Here is a 25,775-nt window from a genome sequence, read left to right on the forward strand (position 1 = left end):
TCCGTAACTCACCTGTTCCATGCCCCTGGACAACAAAATGCCAGTTGACCTAAAGTTTCCATTGATGTGGGACTTAGAAGCAAGTAATGGAATCAACTGTGCACTAGTGTAGGTTAAATCTAACTGGTTGAACCTGCATATAGTTGTATTGTTTTGGTTGCCTAATGCGGAAACCCAAAACCAGCTCAGCTGAAGCTGTTTACCTAAAGTCTAAAGAGACTTTATAACCTGATTTTGGCTTCTCTCATCTCTATTAATTAGATGTATAAACCAACTGGGCTACAAATGAGTTAAGCCATGGGTGCTGACAGCTGCCTAACTTGATTCAAAGCTGGGGTGATGGACAAAGGTTATAAATATCCTAGCCTCCCTTACCACATACTTTCCTTTTGGGATAGAATCTCAGGTGCTGTGACTTCTCAAAATCCACTGGGGAATGGGAAAGGGAGAACTCTAACTCTCTGGCATCAGGAGGTATGACTTAGTTACCAGCTTGACTTAAAGCCACCTTAGATTTTTTTCCCCTTCCCTTACAATATTGTATTCATTCAAACTAAAACAATGTGTCTGCATCCACACACAGACCGCTCAGTGTGGTGGTGGTAAAGTTTGATGTACTGTAGTTAGATGCTATGCTGCCACCTAGTGCAAAGCTGTTTTAATTTTTGGTTTCTTTTTATTTATGGAGCAGAGAGCCAATCTGCACTAAAAGCTGATAAATTGATTTCTCTCATAAACCAGACTTCATTCTTCTGTCTCTTCAGCCCCTATTCACCACCTTTTGTGATTAAAAAATGTTTGCGTCAAAGCAAGCACAACAGTTATTTGGGCAAAACTCTCTAAAGCAATGGAATCTAGAAAAATCACTCCTAATCTGTTTGAAAATTCTTGTAATGCAGTCTTGCCCTCTGACTACACAATGATGATGCAGAAGCTGAGACTAATTGATCACAATACTTCCTTCCGGTCTTTGTCTATGAACTAAGAGCAGCCTACCATGGTATTCAAGGGTTTGTCTAGACAGCAATTTGTGGCAAACTGGGGTGTCAGTCTACCCTGTAGTAAGTAACCTGCTGTGCACACTAAACATTCCCCTGTGGGTAAGGTTGCTAACTTTTTAGTCTCACAAAACCAAACACCCTTTCCTTCCCCCTGCTGAGGCCCTACCCTGCTCACTCCATTTCCTTCCGGCCAATGGGAGCTGTAGAGCCAGCACTTGCGATGGGAGCAGTATGAGGCTGCTCCTATACATAGAAGCTGGACAGGAGACATGCCGCTGCTTCCAGGAGCCCCACAGAGCCACATCAGTCTGGAAGCCTTCCTTAGTTCTGCTGCACTATTAGCTAGACTTTTAACAGCCCAGTTAGCAGAACAATCAGGATCCCTTTTTGACTGGGTGTTCGTGTTGCAGATCAGACACCCGACAACCCTACCAGTGTGCTTGGATCTACTTCCATTTCTACCATGCAGCATAACTCAAAGCACGCAGGGAAACTTTAAGTACCTGCCCACAGGTTGCACCCAGGCTCTTAATGTGTGGCTCATATGTGCAGGATAGATTTACACCCCAACTTGCTGTGAACTAAAGGTTGGGGTGGCTGACTGTACCAGTTCTAAGGTGGCTGTGATCTGTTGCTGTGACAACTGGTTAGCTAGCACATAGGCAGATATGCTCCTCATGGTGACACTGTTGGCGTGTAAAGTGGTGTAAAATGAAACCAAAAGAGGAGTGGCTGAAGTCCACTGCATGTAGAACCTTCAGAGGCTTTTAGTGTGAAGGCAGAGTGAGTGAGGCTTAACAATATTAATCTCTGTAGAGGGGAAAGTATTGTTTGGCAGACCCAGTGGCTTCTGATGGTTTTTATAAACTAATCAACTATTGTTCTTATTTAGCACCATTCTTAATGCCTTGTTTGAAAGTTAGCAGCGTCAGTGCTCACTAACAGTCTTTTGGCAGAGCTTCAGTTGCTGATACAATAATAGAAAAGAACAGTTTCTTCTCAGTATTGAACTTTCTTTGACCCTTTGTGCAAAAGTTTTGCAGCAGACATTGGTAAACAAAAAAAGGGAATATAAACACTGACTTCCTATGTAATGCTGCTGACCAAGAGACTCGAGGCGGTTGTAAAATGTCAGCATTCCAAACCCACTGCCCTTCTTGAACTGGCAGGAGATGTGCTTGGGCTGTTGGGAAATTTTAAAATGATTTTAAACAGCCATTGAACTGGATGCTCTGATTTATCAGATGAAGCCAGAGGGCAAGCTTCCTAACTGCTATAAATCAGCAGCGTTTCATTGACTTCAGTGGAGCCACTGCTACTTTATCAGCTGAGGCTCTAGACCACACAGTCAACAAATCCCCAGGCTTTTGTGCTAGTGTATTAGAACGTTCAGTGCCCAGTGATGCTTTGTGGCTGCAAGACAGCTTCACCTACTAATGCAACATAGCACGCAGTTACGCCACAATATCAGAAAGTTGCACCACAAGTGTGTTGTTGCAGGCTCCTTCCTGTAGTTGTATTGAACATGCTCTCCCTGCCACCTTATTTCACCTGTCAGTGCTGAAGAAACAGGCCTTTGGCTCAGAATTTCCCATGCTGTTGTCCATATGGCACTGGTGTCCTTTGTATTCAGTAGGCCTGAGGCCAAGGCCAGTGAATAAGGTACCTCTCTGACCAGCTGAATCCAGGAACCATGTTTGGAAACTTGCTCACACAGACGGAGCATGCTCAGAAACTGCTGAAACCAGCTGCCCTTACTATGCTCCCACTACCATCTGCAGATACAGGTTGTTTTTGTAAGTAGAATCCTGGAATGATAGGATCTGATTGATTTAGAGCAATTCTATTAAATATGTGGCTAGTGGATTGAGCACTTAAGAATGCTGGTGCATTGGCAGATCAGTTTGTGGACAGATGCTCCAGATATGAAAAAAGACCCTCTCCAAGGGGAGTGGCTTAAACATGGGTCCTCAGAAAAGGAACCAATGGAGGCATCCTGCTGTGTGATTCTGATAAACTCAAAGGGGGAGGAGGGACCGCTGACCCCAGTAGGCCCTCTCGAGGACTTTCAAGGTACAAAATTTATAGTGGAGTAAGAGTTGGGCAGGCTGCCAAGGCTTAAGGAAATGGGGTTTGTCCAGGATGGCGGGAGGGGGGTTAACATCCTCCATCCAGGCAAGAAAGCAGCTGGTAGCTCAGGCTCAATGAGTGAACTTTGAACCAGAGGAAGGCAGTTCTACAACCACCTCCCCTGGAGCACAAGGTGCACTGGTAGATGGGCTCCCGCCCACATACTAGTACACATGTCCTGTTGCACAGTGATGGGCTCTGACTTGATTGCCAGTGGAACTGGAAGGTGGTAGTTAATGGGAAGCCATTTCTGAGGCTGGAGAGATTTGGGGCAGAGAGAACCCTTGTTAAATGCAGTGTGGTAAAAATCCCACCAAATGTTGAACAAATGCACAGTCTGGGCTCTTCCAAATGTGAAGAGGTTTGCTCTACTGCTGATTGAGAGCCCTGTGCAGATATAAGAAGGTGTGGAATGCTTGGTCATTTAGGTTTGTGAGGCTATCAGAGCTGACATGCTCCTGGTGATACAAATGTCTGGCTAAAACAAAATCCAGACCCTGTTCCTGTAACAGCCAAGGATTTGAACCAAGTCAGCCAGAAGAGACTGGAGGTGTCTTGAAAAATGCAAAATGTTTGGCTGGCAGGACAGCGGAGAGCCTCCTTCCCTCCCTCTTACTGGAACGCAAAGAAAAGGCTGTTAACCTCAGCACCCCTTCCTGTCTGTAAGCAAACATCTGCCTCTAACTGGGGCAGAGGAATAGCCCTACCCATCCTCATGCTGGAGATATGAGTCACACTGGCTTAGGCGGAATGTCCCCGAAGTTTCATGCTGAGCCCAAGGGGGGAAGCTCATTGCCTAACCTCACTGGGGAAGCAGAGCTGACCCCTGTGCTATGAACCCTGAGATGAGTGTAGAGAGACACAGGTAGGGAAGGATGGTGATCAAACCTGATTGTCTTGGCTGGGGTGAAAAAGGCCTGACAAAAGGATAGAGCAGCTAGGAGGCTGTGCCTCAACACAGAGACACCTTCGCCAAAGGGGGCTGCCAAAGGTGGGGGGAACCCTGCATCCTTACCTCACCAGATCTTGGGTCACCAGAGCTACAGCAAGGTAAACACCCAGGCTACGTCTAGACTGGCCACATAAGACGGAATAGGCATGCAAAGCAGGCAAGTCAGAATAGGGAAATCCGTGGGGGATTTAAATATCCCTCGCGGGATTTAAATAAACATGGCCACTGCTTTTTTTCGGGCTTGGGGAAAAGCGCGTCTAGACTGGCGCGATCCTCCGGAATAAAGCCCTTTTCCGGAGGATCTCTTAGGAATAGATGCTCTTTTCCGGCTTTTCCCCAAGCTGGAAAAAAAGTGGCGGCCATGTTTATTTAAATCCCGTGGGGGATATTTAAATCCCCCGCGGATTTCCCTATTCTGACTTGCCTGCTTTGCATGCCTCTTCCGGAGAAGGGGTCAGTCTAGCTCAAGAACATATGCAAATGAGGGTTGGCAAGCCTCATTTACATATTTAATGAGACCCCATTTTGTGCAAGAAGGAGCAGACTACACTGCTCCTTCTTGTGCAAGAGGTGTTCTGCCGCTTATTTTCAGGCAGAATGGCTCTTGCGCAAGAAGGAGCAATGTAGTCTGCTCCTTGTACAAAATGGTAGCTCATTAAATATGCAAATGAGGCATGCTGATATTCATGGCTGTGCCTCATTTGCATATGTTCTTGTGCAAGGCTGGCCAGTGTAGACATAGCCCCATTTTGCAGGGAGACAAACCTAAAGGCACTGACTTTGAAAAGTGCCAGGCAATGCTTGATCTCTGGATCTGCCCGAGGCCTTGTTCCCCCTCCACCACTTTCCCTATGGCCCCACCTCTTCCTGCCCTGCCTTTTCCCACCAAGTTCCGCCCCCTCAGAGCATGCTGTGTCCTTGTTCCTCCTCCAGTTCCAAATGCTGCAAAGCAGTTGATTGCAGCATATAAGAGGCACAGGGAGGGAGGAGTAGGTGTTGATTTACTGGGCCTGCCAGCAGGAAGGAAACCCAGGCAAGAGCTGATAAGAGTCTGCTGGTGGACTGCTCAGCACGCACCAATTTTTGCAGCCCCCAAGCATTTATGGAGTCAGTACCAATGCCTACACCAATCATCTCCCCCATTCCTATTTGGGTGGGAGAGTCCTGAAATGTACATTTGTTTCCAATGCCCTGCCTGAGGCTCAGGGATGTGTGACTTAGCCCCTCCTCCTGCCCCAAGGCCCTGCTCCCTGCATCTCATCTTTCCCCCTTCCTCCCAAAATCCCACCCTTGCCAGGCAAGTAGTATATGTCAGCCAGGGATTCTGCCCTAGCACCAGAGTTCTGTATCGCTGATTATTGGGGAGGGCAAGCCCCTGCATCTGTGGCTAATACTTGTGGGTTCAAACTTCTCAGGGCACTGGTTAAAGTGACCCTGCTTAGTTTGACTTTGAAGGGAGAAGACATGAAGTTGGAATTTTTTATAATAAAATTAATCCTACACACGTCTCCATTTGTCTGTCTGTGGGTGGAGATGATTAAGTTTGCTCTGAGGACAGACTAAAAAACTGTATATGGGTGATATCTCCCTGCCTAGATGGAATGAATAGGCCTCAAAAATTGGCCGAAACCTACCCAGATCAGCAAGGGGTCCAGACAGACAATGCAAATTCCAGTGACTCATGAATGGACTCTACAGTTGGAAGCTCCGGCCGGGGAAGTTGTGAACTCAGCATGATCCTGCCTGGAGAACAAAGGACGGAGCTGTAGACAGGTGTGGATATAGAATTGGCTTCTAGAAGAAAGTGGAAGCTTTGGGCGAAAGCCTAAGACCAGAAAGCTAGGAATCTTGGCTTTGGGTTGGCCTCTCAGCTATTCCAAGGACTTTCAATTTCTGCAGTTAGGTGACCAATAAATTATCTTGATTGAAAGTCTCAGAGGGTAGCCATATTAGTCTATAACTGTAATGAGTAGTCCTGTGGTACCTTAGAGCTTAACAAAAATATATATAGTATCATGAGCTTTTGTGGGCAAAACCCACTTCTTCAGATGAGCTCGAGTGGAGGAAAACGGGAGAATTCAGAACAGAAAAAGAATGGAGGGGAAAAATACCTGTCAATTGTAGTGCCGGTGCTAATGAGGCTGAGTGGGTGGAAGTGTCCCACGCTTAACTTTTGATGTCAATCAGGTGTTAAATGTAAGGAAAGCTTGTTTTATAATGGGCCATCCAGTTAGTGTCTTTGTTTGGGCCAAGGGAAAGTGGGTCAAATTTGCATATCAAGGTCAATTCCACACACACTTTCTGTAGTTGACTTGTGAAATTCCTTTGTAGAAGAACAGATTGAATGAGAGCTTTGTGGTACAGAAGGAGCCTTCCACAGGAATCTGCCTTGACTGGTTTAATCACAGAGACAGGGATTGTTGGTACTAAAGGCCCTGTCTCAGAGTCTTGGATGACACAGGGCTGCCCTGGTGGAATTGTGTGAGCCGTTGGGACCCAGCCCATTAAAGAGGTTACAGCCAAGAGACTGATGCCCGGTATAGATTAGATTCTGTGAATTTATAATAGGCCCTCAGATTTCTTACTCTCCAGGGATGTGACTCCAGCTAGCTACTATGTCTTGGGAAAATTATTGACCTGTAATTGTTTCCTTTGAAACTGCTCTGACAGGCTTCTCACACAGCGACTTCCCTCCCTACTGGAGTGTGTGGGGGAGTGGAACTGGGAGGGGGGGTAGGGAAGTGGTGTTATATATAGAGAGGAAATGTTGGTTGGCTTTTGTTTTCTTTTTTAAGATCTTCAGCCTTTGTTGCTTGGCTTACTTTGGGATTTCTGATCCCTGCACAATGATGAGACTGAGCAGGTGGCGTGCAACTGCTACATAATGAGGAGCCCTGGTTCTTGTTCCCCATGCTTACAGTAGTTTAAGGACTCATAACCTTAACAATTTTGAGGTGTGCTTCAGCTTTTTCTTTAGGAAGCTGAAACCCAGAAGTGAAAATCCTGTTGTACTATCTTCAGAAAAGCAAAGTTGTACGTCACTAATTTTCTACTTCCTGAAGATAAAAATAGAGCAGCAGAGTGAAACAGCTATTCAAGTACATAGTTCAAAAACAGGAACTCCACTGAAATGCAAGATTAAATAACACTTGCAGTTGGGGGAGGGGGAAATCACACAGCTAGCATCAATTTAAGATTAATTTTATTAAGGTAAAGCTGGGGTGCAAAAATTGATGAATTATAATGTGATTTTTAGAAAACTAAGTTAGAAGGGGCAGATTTTGTTTTGAGGAAAGATAGCTTCTGAAATGTGCATAACGTAGTTCAGCTAAGCTTCTGTTCTGCTAGGTGTGGAAGATGGGAATGCTGTGTACATAAGTGAGAACAGAATTTTTAGGCTGTGATTTGCCCACTGGCTATGACAAAAGGTGAATTTAGTTTAAAAGAAAAAATAAAGGCAAATATACAGAAGTTTAAAACCCCCAAGTAACTCATGAACTCTAGCCCTGCCTGTTTTTTGTTCTGTAAACTCTTTGAATTATTAGAACATCCACAGCTAAATATAACTTTCAGATTCCTTTTGTAGTCCAATTTTGCACTTTTGGGCTCAGTTCAAATTTTTGTTTTTTAAAAATGGAAGTTTGAGCAAAACCAGATTGTCCTTTTATATGTTATCTGCATGGGGAAAACCCCAAAATGTTTTTTCCCATATACAATTTAATTAGAAATTTTGCATACAGATATTTTGAGTGATGTCTGAAGATAGACCAAAGGCTCATTTTTTACATGACACTGAGATAAAAAATGCAAGCCATGACCGAATAGAATGTATTTTGAATAGTTATGAGAATTAAAAATCTCAAATCTGATGCCTGCACTGTAGTTTTCTTTAAAAAACAACAATAAACAAACAACAAAACCCCACAAACTTGTATGGGGTTTAACATCTTGTATTTCATTATAAGGAAGTCAATTTTACAATTGTAAGACTATCTGCATATTCTGTGTAACATTTCCAGAGTGGATGAATTGACAGATCTTTGGACCTTTCCATTGTATGTTCTCACAATGCATCTACTCTGGAAATGTTGAAGCTAAGTTAAAAGAGCTTTACAACAAAGCAACTCAGCCTAGAGAGTTGAGAACCTGGATGTAATCCCATTTTTGCTATATCAGCTGCATGTCCGTAGGATAAGCACAATAGCTAGGCAATGATCAGACAATCAAGTTTGCTAAATAGCTAAGCATTTTAAGGCCCTGATTCTTCAAGTTACTCCGTATGGGCAGATATCATTAGACTGTAAATTCTGACCCTTAGTTGTGAGTAGGACTCCATAATTTTTACTTCCTATGCACTCACCTAAAGGAATTTAATTTTTCTTTGAATCATATACTGCTACATCTTAACTGGAGACAGTAATATTGTTTTGCACACATCAACTACAAATAATAAAATAAAATACATTTTAAACTGCAGAAGTTCTGGCAAAAAATTAAGCTCTTTTGTGTTCTACCATCTAAAAAAGAGCATCATTAAATACCTGTATATTCACATTTTCATCCAACTTTTTTTGAATGACTCTGAAGGAATTACAACACTTTTTAATAAAATAAAAAATACACTGGACCTACATTCTGGTAGCAAAGGCAAACATTTTATTATTCATCTGTACAAGAGGTCAGAGGATCTCAGTAACTCTACTGAGTAGCACTGAATACAGTAAAACTCTGGGTAACTACAAAAAACGAGCTGTAATTCTGTAGAACAATTTGCAAACTGTATCTATCTATATATAGACAAGATTTTCCCCAATACCGTGAAATTAACAAAACTTTAAAATACTTTTTTTTTTTTTTTTTTTTTTTTAAAGAAAAGAAGTTTAATAGCATAGTCCTACAAACCCTTCTTCTTGGGAATACTCAAACGAGTAACTACTGATTGCAGAGTGAGAGAGAGGACTACCCCTGGCGGCAAGGGTTTGCAGGTCTGGGTCTTATATACAGAAATAATTTTATCTTCATGACAGATTTTTTTTTAATAAACTCCTATGAAAGTACAAGACTTAAAAGAGTGGAACATTTCTAAACAAAACAGTAACTGGTATAAGACTTGTTTCCACCAAAGTGCTGCACTAAACACTACTAGCCACCTTGCATGGAAAAATGCTTCTGGCCAAACTATCCAACAGCTGTCTAATAATTATGTGGTTGTGTCTAAGATGGTGAGTTCTCATTAGCAGTAACCATCAAAGCAGCTCTTCATTACAGGCACTTTTCCATACAGGGCTAGTGCAAAGAGAAACTGACTAGCAGTGAACATTAGCTCACTGAAATAATCTGAAACCTCCAGTCTTTGCAGTCTGAGTCTCATATGAATCTTCTTAATTAAAGTCAGGACTACCTCAGTGTAAACATTACATCAGTATAAATGAGAAGGGAATGAGAAATCAGTGTCAGGCCCCTTGCATATGACTTCCAATGAAATGAGGAGCTGATTAAAATTCCATTGGTCTTGCCCACTGGGAGTCTTTTCATTGACTTCACTGGACTTTGTACTAGTCCCTAATGTGAAAGCACAGATACACCAGGTCCTGCAGTTTTAAGACTGCAGGGCATACATACATATTTTAAATGCTAGCTTACTTATTATGCTTTACCATTGGCATTTGAAGAATTACTTACTCCCAACGGTTCCTAAAATCCTAATAAAACCCTTCTATAAAGCTTCCTACTAAAACAAAGCAGGGATTTTAAGTTATATTCAAGCTAGAACAATTTTCAGTGGAGATCTTCATCTTCACAATAGGAGAAAACCTTTTTTTCTTAAAATACAATTGTATCTCAATCACACCATTGTGACTTGCTGGATATGAACCACTAATTCAATTCTAAATAAAGCGTATAGTACAATGATTATCTAGTCCATTTCAACTTGTACACCACTTAATAAGAGAGAAGTCCTCTCATGGACCGTAACTCCTTCCCATACCAATTCCCCACAACTTGATTATCACTTATTCCATTCTGCAGACCCAGAGGCAATGGTAGGAAGCACACAAAGGGTCACGTGCCCCATGAGATTTTAGCCAGGGTTCATATGTCCCTCCATTGCATGCCATCAGAACATTCAGACCCCAACTATCAACAGTTCTGTGTAATCTCTGGGCAGACCCATCAAAGAAGGTGTCATCTGAGGACCATATTTTAATTACACATTTTCTATCATCCTCTTCTCTACAGTTTACAACATTATCAAATCACATAACTTTACTAGTATCAACCCTGATCTATATTTTTTAAAGACAAAGTTTAAGATTCCCAAATCATTAACAGAAGTGTTCTCAAGTTTTAAATGACTAATAAATACATTTTAATATAAAATTGTAGAAAAATCACTTCCTCTTGTATTTTACCTGCCAAATCTATTACATTTTTCATTAACTGTGACTATTATTATTTGTTCAGCCCATTGTACCAACACAGAACTATTTGCAGTTATGGAGTATGTAGGCAATAATCAAATGTATTCACAATTTTAATGTCATGTGGCACTTTATGGTAATGATTGGGTATCTCAAAATTTGTATGCATTTATTTTAAAAAGCATTTCAGTTCATCTTTAGATAATGAACTTCAAAGATTTGTTTTAATTGTATCAATAACAGGGCACATTTCTGCAAAGTGGTAACTTCTTCCAGCTCCCACTGAAGAAATGGGAGCTCACTGTGCTTGGGAGAATTTTGACACTGTGCAGAATCAGATCTACAGATGCATTAGAGTGACTGGGACCATCGCTATGAAAGGAAAAACTATTTTCAAACATATGCTCTGAAAGCAGCGGTGGAGTTCGCTTTCATCATTTGCATCCCTGAAGTATCTTTAAATGATGGCATCATGTTCATCACTGTAACAGAAACACAGTAATTATTATTTTGCAAAAGCATCAATAATCTACAGCATAATATCAAAAGTTTCAGAATATCATTATCCACTTTACTGCTAGGAAGGTTTATTGGCTAATAAAAGGCACTCATTCTGGCAAGTGCTGAATACCCAAAATAGGGATGTTAAATTTTGTTGAATCAGCTAATTGAGTAGTTGATGGAATTTCCATTGACTACTCGATTAGTCAATAAGGGGCAGGTGGGGTGCTCACTATCCTGGGTGCACCTCAGCCTTTTAAATGTAGTAAGAGATGGCTCTTTAAAAGGAAGAAGAGCAGAGGGGAACACGGGGCAAGCGTGTTCTGACTGCGGCGCATCAGACTTTGGAATGTAGCAAGAGCCCTGTGGGTTTTGGTGGCTGACTGTCTTCTTATAATCAATAATTTTGAAATGTTATCAGACAAAACAATTCAGTTTGTTTAGCCTGATTTTTCTCTGGAAACCTGTATTGCTTCTTGGTTACAGTTGTGTTATCCTTTCTGGCCTAAACTTTTAGAAGTGCTGAGCATCTGAAACTCTAGTTGAAGTCTAGGTGCTGTGTAAACAAGGCTCCTGAAAATTCTTCTGATTGTCTCCAATTTCTTCTAGATTTGGACTTAAAGTTGTCAAATGGCACCACTGCCAGGGCACCACTTCAGATACACTTGGTTTTTCTTCTATAGGTTGAAACTCTCTTAACTGGGATTCCCTAGTCCAGCAAAATATATGGTCTGGAACGAATGTTGCAGGATCAGAGAGTCCTGGTGAATGGCCAGCAGTGTAATGGGCTGCCTGCAGTGAGCTGACGACGGGCCATCCAGCGCGTGGCAGGTCTGCTCACTGCAGGCAGCCCATTACAGAGACAGGCATGTGGCTGCCCAGTAAGGCTGAGAGCCGCGGTAGCTCAGGGAGGCAGGGATCCACAGTGTGCGCCTAGCTGCCCAGCAGGACCCAGAGCCTCAGCGCAGCTGCCCGGTGCAACGTGAAGCCACAGCAGTGATGTGTCCAGCGGGGTCGGCAGAGCAACGGGGCCAGCAGGAGGTGAGGAGGTCACTGGAAGGCCAGATGGGGCGCTGGCAGCAGGGGGTCCAGACATGACCTCCCCATGTCTGGCCAAATCCCTCACCCAGGACCAGTGAGGTCCCGAGGGTGCTGGACCAAGAAGGTCCAACCTGTTCTTTTCTAATACTTTTCCAGTTATCCACACCTTTTTCAAAAGAGATTTTATTCATTTGATAGGTTCATTAACCAGCTCTTAACATCAGGGGAAAAATTCGCTCAGATTCACTAACTGGCATAACGTACATTCCAATCTAGGAAGTACCTCATTTTACCTGCTTTTTATCAATAGTTATTCTGACAATGTGGTCATTATTTCCTAAGCATCAACACCTATCTAATGAGAAAAATCAAGACAAGACTGTTTTTTAAAAGTATCAGTGATCAGCCAGGAGTACTGCACCGAGTGGTTTTCGTGAAACGACAGGAGCAACTATCACTACAGTGCTTTGAAATGCAGTATTGCCAACTCCAAATTTCATCACGACTTTCAAATTATATGATGCTATTCTCAAAGCCCAACCCCTGGAGTCATGTGAGTACATGAGGCATCCTAGTTTTCATTTTAAACAAAGAAGTTTCCAGCCCCCATTGCTGTGGGGAAAAGATGAAAAGACACTAATCAAAAGATTCCAAAAACAAAAGGCAAATAAAGAATGCCCATTTTTAAAAAAAATCATGATTTTGGAGCTATTTTTATATGGGGTGGCGGGACTTCATACATGATTTTTGAAGACTTAGAATTGGCTATACTGGGAAAGGAATGGCTGAAAATAAGAGTTAGTAGATGACTCTTGCATGTGGTTCTTTATTTGGAGGGGGCTGGATGAACAGCAGAGTGTTGGAAGATAAAAATGAGGGGGTAGAGTTATAACTCGATGGATCCTGTGATCAACAAACAGATGTCAAAAGAGGGAGAGATACCAGAATTCCCTGACACTATCAAGTTCCAACAAGTCAGCTCAAGTAAAACAAAAACCACCAATTGACATGGAGAATGGAAACCAAAGGGAGTACAGCTGTGGTGAGCAACCTGTGGCCCATGGGCTGCATGTGACCCTTGGGGCTCTCTGCGTGTCTTGTGAGACATTTTGTTTATTGTTGCTCACGTGACATGGCTGCCAGATTCCACTAGTTTCCGTCTGCATAGTTTTTTCCTACCAGTATTACTAAATCGACAAACACCTAAAGCAAAGGCATGTGAAGTGAGGCTTGCACTGACTGCACACCATTGACTGTGAGAGCTGGGCACTCCCTCTGAACCCAGTCAAAGTGCTACTACAATTCAATTGGCTCCTCCTGCAAATTCCAGGCATGCAAGTGCAATGAGCAAAACCACCCATCTTGGGAGATTGTCTTGGTTATGACAATCTTGCGGCTCATTGAGATGAAGAATGGCCACTCAAGTGGCCCACTCACTATCACTGGAGTAAAGCAGTCTAGTGTAAAGATGTCTCAACTTCTGACCAAGCGGGTCTGATACCCCAGGGTGAAATTTTAGTTTGGACAGAAATGCACAATTAAAAAAAAAAAGAGAGAGAGAGAAGAAGGCATCTTAGTAAGAAAAGCAAAAGACATTCTCTTAACCTATACATCTGAAATATGTCCTGACAAAAAAGTGCAGTCAAAATAGCTATTATTCCAAGGGGTAACATACCCTAATAAGCCAAAAAACATGCAGTAGCTTGATCAGTAATTAAGAAACAAGTACTGCATGGGATTAAAAAAGAAAGCAGAGGTAAGTAATCCTAATAAGTGACTCTACAACAAGGAAACCAGTCTGTAAATTATAGCACAGGGTAAAAGGGAAAGAGCAATAGTCATTTAATTCCCAGAATCTGGCACGTGCATCCCACACAGCTAGGTTAACACAGAAGATGGAGCTGTTCTACTATAGAAAATGAAGAAAAAGAAAAGATGCCATCAAGAGAATCTATACGCAGATAGAGGGCAAATGAAAAACCAGGAAGAAGTATTTAATGGCCATACAGGTAGTAGGAATGTTACTACAGATGGGTACAATAAGTACAGAAGGGATAGAGAGGGAGATAGAGGAATAGCAGCTACATGCAGAACACAAAGAAATAGTAAAACTGGTGTTATTTGTGAAAGAGATATGGATGTGGGTGACAGAGAATTCTTCAGACATCAGAGTTCATAAAAGAAATATTTACTAGAATTCTTCACTGCTGAATATTAACATGCCAAATTCTGAAAGAGGGCTGGAGGGTTCTAAAAGGCAGCACAATTACAGCATAACAGAACTATGCAAAAGAGGAATGCAGAAAACGAAAGATGATCAACATATCTTTCTGAGGAACTTCTCAAAAGATCCCACTAAAATCCCAACCGTAACCTTTATTGTGGAAATGGAGAAGGAAGAGGAAACAAGATTAGAAATCAATCAAAACTTTCCATGAAATAAATAAGGACAACAAAAAAGCAGACTGAATGAACTTAGACTAGCAAAAGGGCAGGGGGAGTAGGGAAGGATTCTACGGAACAAATTAGCATTATTATTTATTAGGGCTGTCAACTGACATGCGTTAATGCCTGCAATTAATGCAGGACAGGATTAACATGTTAATCACTGGTGTTAATGCTGAGCTGCCCCTTTGAAGTGCCGCTGCAGCGCTTAAAAGTTGCTTTGCAACCTGAAGCCAGGGATCAGCTGGAGTTTCCAGCTGATCCCAGGTTCCGAATGCACCACCGCAGTGCTTCATATGGGCAGCGCTACAGAGAGCCGGGGTCAGCTGGGGACTCCAGCTGATCTCAGGCTTCTGCAGCGCTGCTCCTTTGAAACGCTGCGACAGCATTTCAAAGGGGCAGCACACACGATTAATTGTGCGATTAATCACAATTAAATTTTTAAATCGCTTCACAATCCTATTATTTATTTGTATTATTGTAATGCCTAGCATAATGGTCCATTGTGCTAGGCATTATATGAACAAGGAACCGAAAATCTAAGTAATAAACCCCCCCATAAAAATAGGCCCCACAAATAAAGGATCAGCTGAAGAGGTGAAAATGATGAAAGCTCTACATGATTGAGATACTGACCTTTTAAAAAATCTTCACTGAATAAGAAAATAAAGCATTTCCTTCCCTTCATTTCCAACAAGAAAGCAACAAATTCAGAGGGGGATACTTACATAGTTCGGTACTGAACTCCTCTTCTTGAGTGATATGTTTTACATCCAACGTAGAGAATGGCTAGCAGTCCAAGTGTCAGCACAATGCCACCAACAAAACTTCCCACATCAAATCTAGAAGTTCTGGCTAGTACACCTGCAGATTTTGGTGTGGCTAAGATGAAAACAAAAAGATGTTTTTACAATGTTTGTAACTTTTACTATAATGTATCATGACTATAGTTACTGTCTAGGTTCTTATATACCTTCTGTCCAACCATCATATCATCCAAGGACCTAAGGTGACAATTTTCTTCAGTACTGTTGGTGAAATACTAATCCAGAGCACATTCCTAAGTGCCAGATTATGGCCAGCTTCAGCACATATGATGAATGAGGAGGATGGCACTAGGACCTGCTTTGCTCCCTAACACACCTGCATAGGGTCCGGTAAGAGTCCAACTGGCAGGCAACCCCTCTTTTACACAACACCTTTCTGCCCTGATTAGTGGAACTGGCCAAGCATGGAGTGGGGAATGCAACAGACTCTCTTCCAGGTTGGTGCTTTCTAGAGATCCACAGAAGAGCTAGGACTTTAGAACACCAAACACAAACTGATCAGTCATAACCAAATACTCATTTGCATGCCTAGATTCCCATGCTATGATATATTCTCACCACACTGTTTTTATTAGAAATGACTAGACAGCGACTCCTCTTGTTTATCTGAATCAAGACTCAGACTTAGAAAAACTGGGTTTTTTTCACCTTGAGATACAGCTATTCAGCATAACAGAAACCTGCATAATCAGCCTCTGCCTATGAGAGTCCTGCCCCAGAGATCATGTACCAGGGTAACTCATCCCCCAGTTTCACCCAGATAATTCCAATCCCAAACTGATTTAACTGCTGAGGATCCCAGTCAAAAGATGCAATTTGAGCTGCTGTAGCCAATCAACGTTCCTTGGCACCTGCTGATATTAACAGGCTCTTCTCACACTAAAACACTTCAGCTAACTGGAAGCATACAATCTGCTTGTAAGTGTCAATGTGGGAATTATGGGAGTGGTTTGGGTCAGCAGCTGCCTGCTGAGGAACACTGACACTGCGAGCCTTATGTTCACATCTGATAATATTCCCTCATATGCAGTGTAACCCACTCAGTGTGGCATTATGTCCACCTCCTCTGGTGACAGGTCACACACAGAAGTTCCTGAGTCTGCTACAGTTTTGGCTAACAGAGCTACATCTTTCAGCTCAGGAAGTAGAGACTCGAGTGTTCAGAACTAGCGGTCCCAAATTCAATCCCTGCTGCCAACTATCCATCCAAAGCTGTGGTATTAAATAAGTTCATTAGGACCTATACTTCCTAAATGGAACGGTCATGCATAGGAACTATACTACACGAAAACAGGTCATTTAGAATATTAATTGAGTTCAACTGAGAGTTTAGATTTGATACTTGATAATGAAATCCTCTCCCAAATTGAATTACTGCCTTCAGAGAAAAAAGAATGGAAGGAATGACAGAAATATTGAAGCTGAGTTCTTTAGCCTCCTGATGAGTTCATGCTATCTTCTATAACAGGCTTTCATCCAACATGGGTCTCATGTAGGAGAGAGAATGTCTCATATTTTTAGTAAACAAGTAGGGCCTTTCTTGGCTTCACCGTCAGCATGCTCACAGAATGTTAACTGCATAACTATTGCCAGATGGTAAGATGGTGTTGTCACTATACATTTTCCCTTTGTTGTTGGTACAGAGATAAACTCTTAGAAATTCTTCTCCAGCATCTGGAGGCTGTATATCATCAACTAAATGAACTCAGCAAGTGTAACAGGCTTAGCTGATATCAACACAGAATCCTAGAAGCTGGAGAGAAGAGGGACTTATCAGGTTATCTAAAGTGTGTCACCCTTTCAATGCACCATCATTATCTATTATGTTTGTATTGAAGTTTTCAGTTTCAATTTTCATAGCAGGGGAGAGGTACATATTTTGGTCATACAAAGGTCTGGTGAACAACTGCTAAAAAAAAAGGACCCTGGTGAAAGGACAATATAAATGATCTAGTCCATCATGAACAAATCAAGTTCTCATCAAATAACTGTTCTTGTAAAACTCGTGTCTCTGAACTCAAAATACTGAGTTACCACTAACACAGTATACAAGCAAAATGCAGGACAATGTAGCACTTTAAAGACTAACTAGATGGTTTATTAGATGATGAGCTTTCGTGGGCCAGACCCACTTCCTCAGATCAAATAGTGGAAGAAAATAGTCACAACCATATATACCAAAGGATACAATTTAAAAAAAATGAACACATATGAAAAGGACAAATCACATTTCAGAACAGGAAGGGGATGCAGGGGCGGGGGGGAAGGAAGGAAGGTAAGTGTCTGCGAATTGATGATATTAGAGGTGGGGAGAGTGGGATGTCTGTGTGCTAATGGTATTAGAGGTGATAATTGGGGAAGCTATCTTGGTAATGGGTAAGATAGTTTGAGTATTTGTTCATTCCTTCCCGGAGAGTGTCGAATTTTAACATGAATGACAGTTCAGAGGATTCCCTTTCAAGTGTAGATGTAAAAGGTCTTTGTAGCAGAATGCATTCTGCACTTTTACATCTGCACTTGAAAGGGAATCCTCTGAACTGTCATTCATGTTAAAATTCGACACTCTCCGGGAAGGAATGAACAAATACTCAAACTATCTTACCCATTACCAAGATAGCTTCCCCAATTATCACCTCTAATACCATTAGCACACAGACATCCCACTCTCCCCACCTCTAATATCATCAATTCGCAGACACTTACCTTCCTTCCCCCCCACCCCTGCATCCCCTTCCAGTTCTGAAATGTGATTTGTCCTTTTCATATGTGTTCATTTTTTTTTAATTGTATCCTTTGGTATATATGGTTGTGACTATTTTCTTCCACTATTTGATCTGAGGAAGTGGGTCTGGCCCACGAAAGCTCATCATCTAATAAACCATCTTGTTAGTCTTTAAAGTGATACATTGTCCTGCATTTTGCTTCAGCTACCCCAGACTAACACGGCTACATTTCTATCACAGTATACAGGGTAGTTCCATTCCTTAATATCACTACAAAAAACCCTAGTCAAATTATTCATTAACTTTTAGCTTGAAGATTGGATTTTTAAAAGGTAGTAAAGGAGTAGGGTGCCCATTCCAAGGTCCCATGTAACATTTTCAAAACTGACTTGGAGTTTTAATTTTTTAACTCAGTTGAACAAAACTTCATTTTTATTTAAGTGTTGGCAGGTCAGAATCTGACCTCAATTATAGCTCTGTAAATCTTTCTGTGGAGTAACCCAAGATTTACTCTAGTAACTCAGTAGATTCTTTTTTCTTTTAAGGAAATGTTGACGGCTGCAGTTCATAAACAATGGAGAAACATGTATAAGATAGCCAATCAGATAATACTATAATTAACGGTAAGTCTGGCATGTTTATTTCTTGAATATGAATTCACCAATATGTGCCATTTAAAAACTCCCAAATGCACATTGGGTCAAATGGCCTTTTCCTAAAGGAGATACTTAAAGCTAGCTTTCAAAGACTGCCAAACAATGTCGGTAACAGAAGAATATATGTTAGCACACTGTGGGAAATAGGCAGGAGTCTATAGTACGTACCCGTTACAGAGGTGGAAGGAGACATAGTCTTGGAAGTGGTCACTGTGACATTGATTGTGGATCGTGTTGTTGTACTGGGCTTTGAGGCGGTGGTTGGTTTAGCTGTCTGTATGGTGGTATTGGTAGTGGTGACTATCTGGGTGGTGGTGATGGTTGTTTTGGTAGAACCTATAAAAAGTGCACAATAATGGTAATACAGGGAAAAACATTTAAAAAGACAATGCTAACCATAACTCAAATTGCAGCTTTTGATTGACAGTTTTGAGAGATTCTGTGTAAAAAAAAAATCTATTTTTGTTCCCTTGCAAAATGGCAAACTATCCCTTCAGAAAGGAGGGATCACATTTATCATGTTCTGCTCCTGTAAGCATTTATGCTACCAGCACATTGTTTCAGGTCTTAGAGACCACCTCCCCACGTGCACTTCCCAATGCTAGTGCCCAGTGTTCAACTCCAGGAATGGATGACAGGGGCCTCTGCTGGGTAAACTGCTCTATCCTACGCCTAGTTAGAGCCCACATTTGGGAGACTATTATGCACAATGAATTTCTTCAACCTGCTTTTTCTTTTTCTTAACTTGAGCTCAGAGCAATGACAGTGCTTTGGAGGTAGTAGGAAGAGAAGTGGGTTTGACTTCTGCAAATTGTTAGCTTATCCATTAGGTGAAAATATTGTCAATACAGATTATTGTTGTCAGCAAAAAGAAAAGAAAACACATGAGGAAAAATTCTGATCAATTTCACAAGTGTTAAAGTCTTTAGTGATTCTGCTGAATTCAACAGCATTAATTTGGATTTGAACTGATCTACATCTAGCTATGAAAAACAATTTTACTATAAAATGCCAATACTTTTTACATTGCTCCAATTAAAGTCCACGGCAAAACTCCAACAGGCTTCAGTGATTATCCCTAAATTCATAAATTACTCTTGATGATGACACTGACTCTACTTACATTGCAGGTGTGTCAAAGCTGTTTTTATATAAAGAGATTTCTGTTCCCAATCCTATTCTTAATGATGACCTCAGTTTAGGAAAGCAACTCTATTCTGGAAAGCACTTAAGCACATGATTTATAGTTGAAGTTATGCAGATTCTTACACGTTACTGAATTAAGGATGTTAAATTGTGGTTATCTGGCTAATCGTGTAGTAAATATAATTTGTATCGACTACATGATCAGTCTATAAGGGCCGCTCTGCAGAGGATAGCTCCAGGAGCCGCTCTGCAGGGGATAGCTCCAGGAGCCGCTCTGCAGGGGATAGCTCCAGGAGCCAACTCAAGCTGGGATTGAGCAGTCCCCAGCTTGTGCTGGCTCTGGGAGCCACCCGTGCTGTGGCTCTGCATTTTAAATCTAGTAAGGGCCACCAGGCTCTTGCTACATTTAAAATGTGAGGTGGCTCCTGTCCAGGGTGAGGCAGGACAACTGCCTGATGGGATCCCTGTGGACAGGGGCTGCTGCCGGAGCACCCAGTACCGGCTCCTATTGGAAGTGAGTAGTCAATACTCCACTCGACTAACCAATAAGTTTATGCATGCTTATCGGGTAATCCACTAGTCGACTATCCACTAACATCCCTATAATGAATCAGGGCTTTGAGTGAGTGATTATAAGACTGAGATCTTAAAGATTTCAAAATGACAAATCTTAATTATTCATAGAATCACAGGACTGGAAGGGACATCAAGAGGTCATCTAGTCTAGTCCCCTGAACTCTTGGCAAGACTAAGTATTATTTACCCCAGTGGTTCTCAACTTATTTACCATTGTAGCTACCTATGCAGCTCTCTATACGTTGTGTGGGTTACATCCACACAATATATACACTACCTGGACAGCTACCAAAAAACCAAAACAACCCCCCCTCCCACCAAAAACCAGGGTTTAGTATGTGTTGTAAGACAGCAATATAATTAAAATCAATATAGAATCTTTCATTTCAACACTGGCAAATATCTACCAAAAGCATTTAAATTAGCAAAACAAATCAAAAGATTAATTATTAAACTTAATTTACTGTAAGGGCTACACTGCACAGTATATTACCACCCTCACTTCTGGGGGGTTGCTGGTAGTTTGGCTGGACTGAGGCCTGGAGAGCACAGCTGCAGAGACTGTTTGCAAAGATGGGGAATCCTGCTTGGTGCCCTCCAACCAGAGACAGTTCTCCATATACCCAAACCCTCCTCAGACTTCCCTCCCCCTGGAAATGCTGCTCCATCATCCAACCCGCACTGGGATTTTGGTCCTTGGGTTGGGAAGCCCACTTCAGTGGGGGTCACTCACTCCGTGATCTTGGAAGGCATGGGGGTGCTGAGCACCTCAGCCTAGTGCCAATGCTGCCAGGATGGGGAGGGGCTGATGTCGCTGGGCCTGATCCTGCGAGGCGGCTGATGTTGGGATTAATACTGCATCACCGCATTTTTATATCCTCTTGGCCAGCTCTTCACCTGGGGCAGGTGCCTGTCATGCCCTACTCTAGTTACAGCACTGATGATGCCACAGACGCTGGAGCTGTCTGCTGTCTGGGCCTCAAGCAGGCTGTGTTCTGAGAACCACAGAGCTGGACCATCCCAGACAGATGTTTGTCTAATCTGCTCTTAAAATGACGGAGATTGCATAACCTCCCTTGGCAATTTATTACAATGCTTAACTAACCTGACAGTTAACATTTTTTTCCTAATGTCTACCTAAATCATCCTTGCTACAATTTAAGACCATTGTTTTTAGTCCTCACCTCAGAGGCTAGAGAACTATTTTTCTCCTTTCTACTTGTGACAATCTTTTATGTACCTAAAAACTGTTATGTTCCCCAAATTATTTTGTCATTCCTCCTAGATCATGTTTTCTAGGCCTTTAATAATTTTATTACTCTTTTCTGGACTCTCAGGAAAGATTCATCCACATCTTTCCTGAAATATGCCACTCAGAACCATATACAGTACTCCAGTTAAGACCTATTCAGCACAGAATTGAGCGCACAAATTACTTATTGTATCTTGCTTACAACACTCCTCTTAATACATTCCAGAAAGATGTTTGTTTTTTTGCAAAAGTGATAAACTGTTAACTCATATTTAGCTAGTGATCCACCGATCCCTTTCCACTCTATTCCTTTGGAAGTCCTTTCCCATTTTGTGTGTGTGCATGTGACTGTTCCTTCCTAAGTGGGATATCTGGCATTTGTCCTTATGAAATTTCATCCTATTTACTTCACATCATTTCTCTAATTTTTTCAGATAATTTTGAACATTAATCCTATCCTCCAAAGCACTTGCAATCCCTCTCACAGCTTGATATTGTCCATAGATTTTGTAAATGTATTCTCAATACCATTATCTAAATCAATCATGAAAATACCTAATCAAATTGATCTCTGTGGGACCCCATTTGCTAACCTTTCCAGCTCACATGTGAATCAGTGATAACTATTCTTTGGGAATTCTTTTCCAACCAATTATGCACCCATCTTATAGTAGCTCCATCTATGTTGCATCTCTTGTTTATGAAAAGTTCGAATGAGACAGTATCAATAGTTTTACTGAAGTTAAGAAATATCATATCTACCACTTCCTCATATCCATAAGGCTTTTTTTATTACATCTGAAATCACAGCACAAAAGAATACCCATCAGATTCATATTAGATCCTGGATTTCTTATGGTCCTCCCTATTAGGGTGAAAATTAAACTAAGTACTACTACATGAGGAACAGCTATTTATGCTACTGCAGAGAGGGATGAACTTGCTGAATTTCAAAGAATGGAATGCTGTTTCACAAATTCTGGCTGACATGATTTTTTAAAAACTTTGATTCTACTCTTACCAAACACTCTCTCTCCTAAGAAAGTGACAGTGAACTGTTCAGAATAAAAATACTATAGGGAAAGATACAAAATAGAATAGATTAATATGATGTATCTGATGTAATGAAATCCTGAATACAGAAGTAGAAGAGTAGAAAAATACTGAGAAATGTAAATCCTAAAAGAAAACATTAATGTAAAACTGAAACATTAGATAGGTTGAACCTGTCTAATGCAGCACACTCTAATCCGGCAAAATCCGTAGTCCACAATGATTTTAGTTGTCTGGATGTCCACTTACTGGGTGTGGCCAAGTTTTCCATGGTCCCATAAAGTTTGTTTACAGCCATCAGTCCTGGCTCTCAGTGTTTTGTGCTGTTATTTAGCTCTAATTTAACCCTAAATGTCTTCTAAGAGACCAGTCAACAGTGAAAGAGTTGGTAATGCTGCTAGACAAAACTGACCTGACCTCCCATGGTTCAATTAGGTCCTGAGGGTGCTGAAACTAGAGAGGTTCAACCTGTATAACTGAAATTTTCCCAAACAGAAAATATTGGTCAAAGCAGTTTTCTATTTATCTCCCCAAATTACTATATGCAAAGCTCTATTCATAGCTGGCTACCTTTGCATTATTTATATAATCATATAGCATCTAAGGTTCATCCAGATAAAATGGAATATTTGTATGTTAGTTTATTCAAATGTACAGTAATGCTAATGCTTTCTTGAATCAAATGAAAATAAAAATTTCAATTTAGTTACATACACAAATGGGCACTCAGCTTGCACTCTTTCCCGTTTAGCACTATATAACCTCTTACTGAATGGCATTATGATGAACAAAGCTTTATTTAAAACCTGAGAAATCATATTTTGATCTTAGGAATGAGATTCTCCCAAAGACTGAGTAACATTGCTTCAAACACAGCTGAGAACAAGAAAGAGAATTGAGAGGCTGCAGTACTGATCTATGAGACTGTGAAATAAAACTTGAAAAGGGAAGTGGTAGAAACCTCACTCCTAGAGACATTTAAACCTGGACTTATCAAAATATTAGAACATATACTGTAGAGAACACTACACCACCCGCATAATACATCTTATTTATCACTCTCCTTTTATACTACAGGCAGTCCCCGACTTATGCGGATCTGATTTATGTCGGATCCGCACTTACGAACGGGGCTTTTCTCGCCTCAGAGCTCATGGGTGGCGGGTCGCCACCTGTGTCCTCCGGGGCGAGAAAAGCTTCTCCCGGTCTCCCTGGTCTGCTGGTGGGGATCCAGCAAAGCCGCTGGACCCCCCCAGCAGACCAGGGACACCCGAGCAAAGCCGCCGCCTGGGCAAACGAGCAAAGCCCAGGTGGCGGCTTTGCTCTGGTGTCCCTGGTCTGCTGGGGAGGGGGTCCAGCGGCTTTGCTGGACCCCCCCAGCAGACCAGGGGGACAGGAGCAGAGCCGCGGAGCACGCCCGCAGCGGGACAGCCCACGCCTGGGCTGTCCTGCTGCGGGCGTGCTCCGCAGCTTTGCTCTCGGTCTCCCTGGTCTGCAGGGAGACAGGGAGCAAAGCCTTGGAGCACACCCGCAGCGGGACAGCCCAGGCGCGCTTGAGCTGTCCCGCTGCGGGCGTGCTCCATGGCTTTGCTCCCCATCTCCCTAGTCTGACCAGCAAACCAGGGAGATGGGGAGCAAAGCCTCGGAGCACGCCAGCAGTGGGACAGCCGCGGCGCGCCTGGACTGTCCCGCTGCCCGCGTGCTCTGCGGCTTTGCTCCGCGTCAACCTGGTCTGCTGGGGGGGGGAGGGGTTGCAGCTAGTGCCCGCCCCCCCCCCAGCAGACCAGGCTTTTCTTGCCTACCCCTGGGGTAGAGCAGCTGGGGGCTGCCGGGTTGGTCCCGCAGCGCCGCTCGGAACCAACCCAGCAGCACCCCAGTTGCCCTGCCCCAGGCGTCCTGATTCAGCCGCTGCTGATCAGTTTCAGCAGCGGCTGAATCAGGACGCCTGGGGCAGAGCATCTGGGGTGCTGCTGGGTTGCTCCAGTAGCACTGAGGAGACGCACTACTGAAGCAACCCAGCAGCACCCCAGCTGCTCTGCTGAAACTGACCAGCAGCTGACTACAGGAAGCCCGAGGCAGAGTTGCTCTGCCCCAGGCTTCCTGGAATCAGGCGCTGATCAGTTTCAGCAGCAGCTGACTTGGGGACACCTGGGTTTCTTAAGTTGAATCTGTATGTAAGTCAGAACTGGCATCCAGATTCAGCCGCAGTTGAAACTGATCAGTTTCAGCAGCGGCTGACGCCAGTTCCGACTTACATACAGATTCAACTTAAGAACAAACCTACAGATTCAACTTAAGAACAAACCTACAGTCCCTATCTTGTACGTAACCGGGGGACTGCCTGTATAACAAAAAACAGGACTATGTAGCACTTTAAAGACTAACAAGATGGTTTATTAGTCTTGTTAGTCTTTAAAGCGCTACGTACTTCCGTTTTTTGTTTCAGTTACACTAGACTAACACGGCTACATTTCTATCACTTTTATACTATGGGATGGTACATAATATCTCTTGTGCAATTCAAAGGCAACATTCATTCAGATTAAATATCTGGTTTTGTTCCATTCACATGCTTACCTTGTAGCAATTAGGAAATTCAGCTCCTCTCTGAAGCATGTGTAAAACACATTGAGTAAAATACAGAACACATTTTAAAAATGATATGCAAACCCTCCAAATGGCACAATCATCTGTAAATATCAAAACTGCCCTTGCCATAGGGCTTGAACCTGCAGAGGAGGGTTGACAAAAAATAATGTTGAGATACCAGAAGGGCTGCTGAGCACAGAGCTTTGTTACCTATAATGCAGTACAGTGGACTACAGTGGGATGAGGCTCGTACTGCTGGTAGGTGGACTGGCAGGACCACTACTGTGTGTACCCTATGAGATAGATATCTTTGTGACCTTCAGACTTTTCAGTCGCTAGTTGATTTTGCTGGCATTTTTTTTTGAAGAGAAGGTCTTAAACACATCCACAACTACTGGGGAGGGGAAGGGGTGGAGAGGGAGAGGTGTATTATGATTATAAGAATCAGTGACAAGACACAC

General features: G+C 42.4%; 1 protein-coding gene across 2 annotated transcripts in view; it reads right to left on the minus strand.

The window, feature by feature from the left end:
- Window positions 1-8,716: 8,716 nt before the first annotated feature.
- The window catches only part of TMEM123 (transmembrane protein 123), a 42,784-nt gene continuing 25,725 nt past the window's right edge, over window positions 8,717-25,775 (minus strand). For both annotated transcript variants that reach the window (XM_075919298.2, XM_075919297.2), the window contains 3 exons: window positions 18,867-19,034; window positions 15,221-15,374; window positions 8,717-10,987 (listed from right to left, as the gene is read on the minus strand). In XM_075919298.2, coding sequence (XP_075775413.1) covers window positions 10,963-10,987; window positions 15,221-15,374; window positions 18,867-19,034 — 347 coding nt within the window. In that variant the 3' untranslated portion in view covers window positions 8,717-10,962. The remainder of the gene's footprint in view (window positions 10,988-15,220; window positions 15,375-18,866; window positions 19,035-25,775) is intronic.

Source organism: Pelodiscus sinensis, chromosome 1, assembly GCF_052426305.1.
Source record: "Pelodiscus sinensis isolate ZL-2025 chromosome 1, ASM5242630v1, whole genome shotgun sequence".
NCBI lineage: Eukaryota > Metazoa > Chordata > Testudines > Trionychidae > Pelodiscus > Pelodiscus sinensis.